This window comes from Pelecanus crispus, chromosome 26, assembly GCF_030463565.1.
Source record: "Pelecanus crispus isolate bPelCri1 chromosome 26, bPelCri1.pri, whole genome shotgun sequence".
Lineage (NCBI taxonomy): Eukaryota > Metazoa > Chordata > Aves > Pelecaniformes > Pelecanidae > Pelecanus > Pelecanus crispus.
Genome location: NC_134668.1, coordinates 840,620 through 843,770, shown reverse-complemented (window position 1 = coordinate 843,770; position 3,151 = coordinate 840,620). Strand labels below are relative to the sequence as shown.

The 3,151-nt window shown below is 73.5% G+C and overlaps 1 protein-coding gene across 1 annotated transcript in view; it reads left to right on the top strand.

Annotated features, from left to right (window-relative positions):
• Positions 1-210: 210 nt before the first annotated feature.
• GLI1 (GLI family zinc finger 1) overlaps positions 211-3,151 on the top strand; it is a 5,796-nt gene continuing 2,855 nt past the window's right edge. Inside the window, exons 1-2 of the mRNA XM_075724873.1 lie at positions 211-244; positions 1,514-1,571. Of these exons, the coding sequence (XP_075580988.1) occupies positions 211-244; positions 1,514-1,571 (92 nt within the window). The remainder of the gene's footprint in view (positions 245-1,513; positions 1,572-3,151) is intronic.

Genomic DNA, 3,151 nt, shown 5'->3' with positions numbered 1-3,151 from the left:
CTTTCCCAGCGGGGTGAGGGGCTCCCACTCCCCCAGACCCCTTGTTTGGGGCGATTCCCTCCATCTCTCAAAGGGGGAGGCTGAGGGGGCAGGAGGCCTTGTTCCCAGCGCCACCCACATGTGCCGCTCCCTCACCCTGTGCTCCTTTCTCCTGCCAGAGCCTCTGTCCTTCGTGTAAGCCCTCGGGGGTCTCGGGGCAGGACAGCGACCATGGGTGGGGACGGAGCTGTGGGCCAGGACCTGGGTGCGGGGGCCAAAGGCAGGTGGAAATGCGAGCCAGGCAGAGGGCAGGAACCTGCAGGCAGGGATGCGATAGCGGGGCTGGGCTGAGCCCCGTGGGCAGGGGTGCGATGCGTGGGTGGGACGAGGCAGGGTTTTGACCCGCAGGCAGGGTGGGGACCCATGGGCAAGGCAAGGGCTGGGTGGGACCTGCAGATGCTGCAAGGACCCGTGAGGAGGGCAGAGCAGGGTGCCAGCTCCGGTCCTTCGACCGAGAACGGTCCTAAGCGTCTGTGCCTCAGTTTCCCCTTTCGGCAGTTAGGGCTCGCCATTTTTACCTCTTGTGTGCTTGAGTGCGGGGGTTTGCGGGGGCGTCTGGGTACACGCGCATGTATTTCATTCCCCCTGTGACGGATGCTGCGGTGGGCTTGGGACTCTGGCTGGGCCGGGACCCTCTTAGCGCAGCACCGAGCGCGCGGGCACCTTGTGAAGTCACCGTCCGGGGATGCTCGTGATGGGCGAGCACGGGGTGCCCTGCGGCAGCGTCACCACTTGTGCCAGGCTGTCAGAGGTGGCCTTGAACTGGGCCGTGCTCTGATCTGTGCTGCGGTCCTTGCGCTTAGGGTGCGTTAACTCCCCCGGGCTGGTGCCACGAGGGGCCTGGGAGCCTGCCAGGCGCTGGGGGCACGGGGACAGGCATCCTGGCTTTGGCGGGGGGGTGGCGGGTGGCCTCCGGTGTTTGGCCAGGTGGCTGTGGTGACACGGAGCTGCCATGGCTTGTACCTCCTGCCCCCACCCAGCCCGCCAGCGGCATGCAGTTTTCCACACGGTTTACGTCTCTGCGGTGTCGGCGAGGGAGGAGGGGACGTGGGGGGCTGCATCGTGGCCCCACAAACGTCTCCTCTTCCCCAGCCCCTTCTTCCTCCCGGGTCCCTACGGCCCTGCGCCCCAGGTGGGGAACGGCCCCCGGCTCCAGGGGGGAAAGCGGGAGCCCGTAGGGCAGGGAGGGCCGCCCTGATGGGGAGGCAGCACCAGGATCTGCACGTGTGGGAGGGGGAGAGGGAAAATGCCAGGGGCCACCACGGCAGGGCGGGCGTCCCAAAGTTTTGGGGTGTGCGGAGATAGGCGTTCGGCGGTGGCTGCTGAGTCAGATGCCCTCTAGCCCAGTTCCTCTGCCTAGGACCCTTGTTGTTCGTGTCTGTGCCCCAAAATGGGGGGGGACGGGGTTTCCCCCAGCGTCACCTGCCCTTCCCGCCTTGGTGGGCTCGGGGCAGGGGGCTGTCTTGGGGGGCAGGTGGAGGTGGCCAGTGCAGAGGGTTGCGGCGTGGGGCCGCGGCAAGAGGCCTCAGGCTGTGGGCAGGGTGGGGGTGGCCGTGGGTCGTGGGGGGCAGCTGGGGGGGGGGGGGGGGGCGGCCGTGGGTCGTGGGGAAGCAGCCGTGGGCTGTGGGGGGTCACAGGGTGGGGGCAGCTGTGGGCCGTGGAGGGGGTGGCTGTGGGTCCCAGGGAGGTGGCCGTGGGTCGCGGGGGGTGCGGTCGTGGAGAGGTGCGGGGCGGGGGGCAGCCGTGGGTTGTGGGGGGGGGCGGCCGTGGGCCATGGGGGGTGCGGGGGCGGGGGCGGCCATGGGCCGTGGGAGGCAGCCATGGGTTGTTGGAGGGGTGGCTGTGGGTCACGGGGGGCGCAGGGTGGGGGCAGCCGTGGGTCGTGGAGAGGTGGCCGTGGCTGTGGGGGGGACAGCCGTGGGCTGTGGGGGGATGGCCGTGGGCCATGGGTTGTGGGGGGCACAGGGCGGGGGTGGCCATGGGCCATGGTGGGGGCTGTGGGGAGGCGGCCGTGGGTCTTGGGGGGGGGCGTGGGCTGTGGGTCATGGCGGGGGGCCGTGGGGAGGCGGCCCTGGGTCTTGGGAGTGTGCAGGGCAGGGGTGGTTGTGGGCTGTGGAGAGGTGGCTGTGGGCCGTAGGAGGGGGGCCGTGGGGGGCACAGAGTGGGGGTGGCTGTGGGCCGTGGGTTGGCGGCCGTGGGTCGGGGGGGGCGTGGGTCGCAGGGGGGGCAGCCGTGGGCTGTGGAGGGGTGGCCATGTGCGTGGAGAAGGTGGCCGTGGCCATGGGCTGGGGGGGGCGTGGGTTGTGGAGGCATGGCCATGACCGTGGCCATGGGCTGGGGGGGGGGGGGGGCGTGGGTCGTGGAGGGGTGGCCGTGACTGTGGCCGTGGGCTGTGGGGGGGGCGTGGGTCATGGAGAGGTGGCCGTGACCGTGGGGCTGGGGGTGGGGGGTGTGGGCCGTAGAGGGGTGGCCTGACCGGGGGGCGGGGGCGGGGGGGGGGGGGGGCGTGGGTCGCGGAGAGGTGGCCGTGACCGTGGCCGTGGGCTGGGGGGGGGGGCGTGGGTCGTGGAGAGGTGGCCGTGGGTCGCGGGGGGGTGGGGGGGGGGCAGCCTCGCCCCGGGGGGTCCCGCGGCCCGCGCTGTGCTGCGGCTGGGGGGGCTGTGGGCCGTGGAGGGGTGGCCGTGCCCGTGGGCTGGGGGGGGGCCGTGGGCCGTGGAGGGGTGGCTGTGCCCTTGCCCGTGGGCTGGGGGGGGCCGTGGGCCGTGGAGGGGGTGGCCGTGCCCGTGGGCTGGGGGGGGGCCGTGGGCCGTGGAGGGGTGGCCATGCCCGTGGGCTGGGGGGGGGCCATGGGCCGTGGAGGGGTGGCCGTGCCCGTGGCCGTGGGCTGGGGGGGGGCCGTGGGCCGTGGAGGGGTGGCTGTGCCCGTGGCCCGTGGCTCTGGCCCGGGCCATGAGCCGGGACCGGGGGGGCCTGCGCCGACCTGGTGGCCCGCCCGTGCCCGGGGCTGGGTCCGTGGGCCGTGGGGAGGGCAGCAGCGCCTCGTGCCGTAGCCAGCGGGGCCGGGGGGCTGAGGGGGTGGCACCTGGCGCCGGCCGGGGGGCCCTGGCCTGGG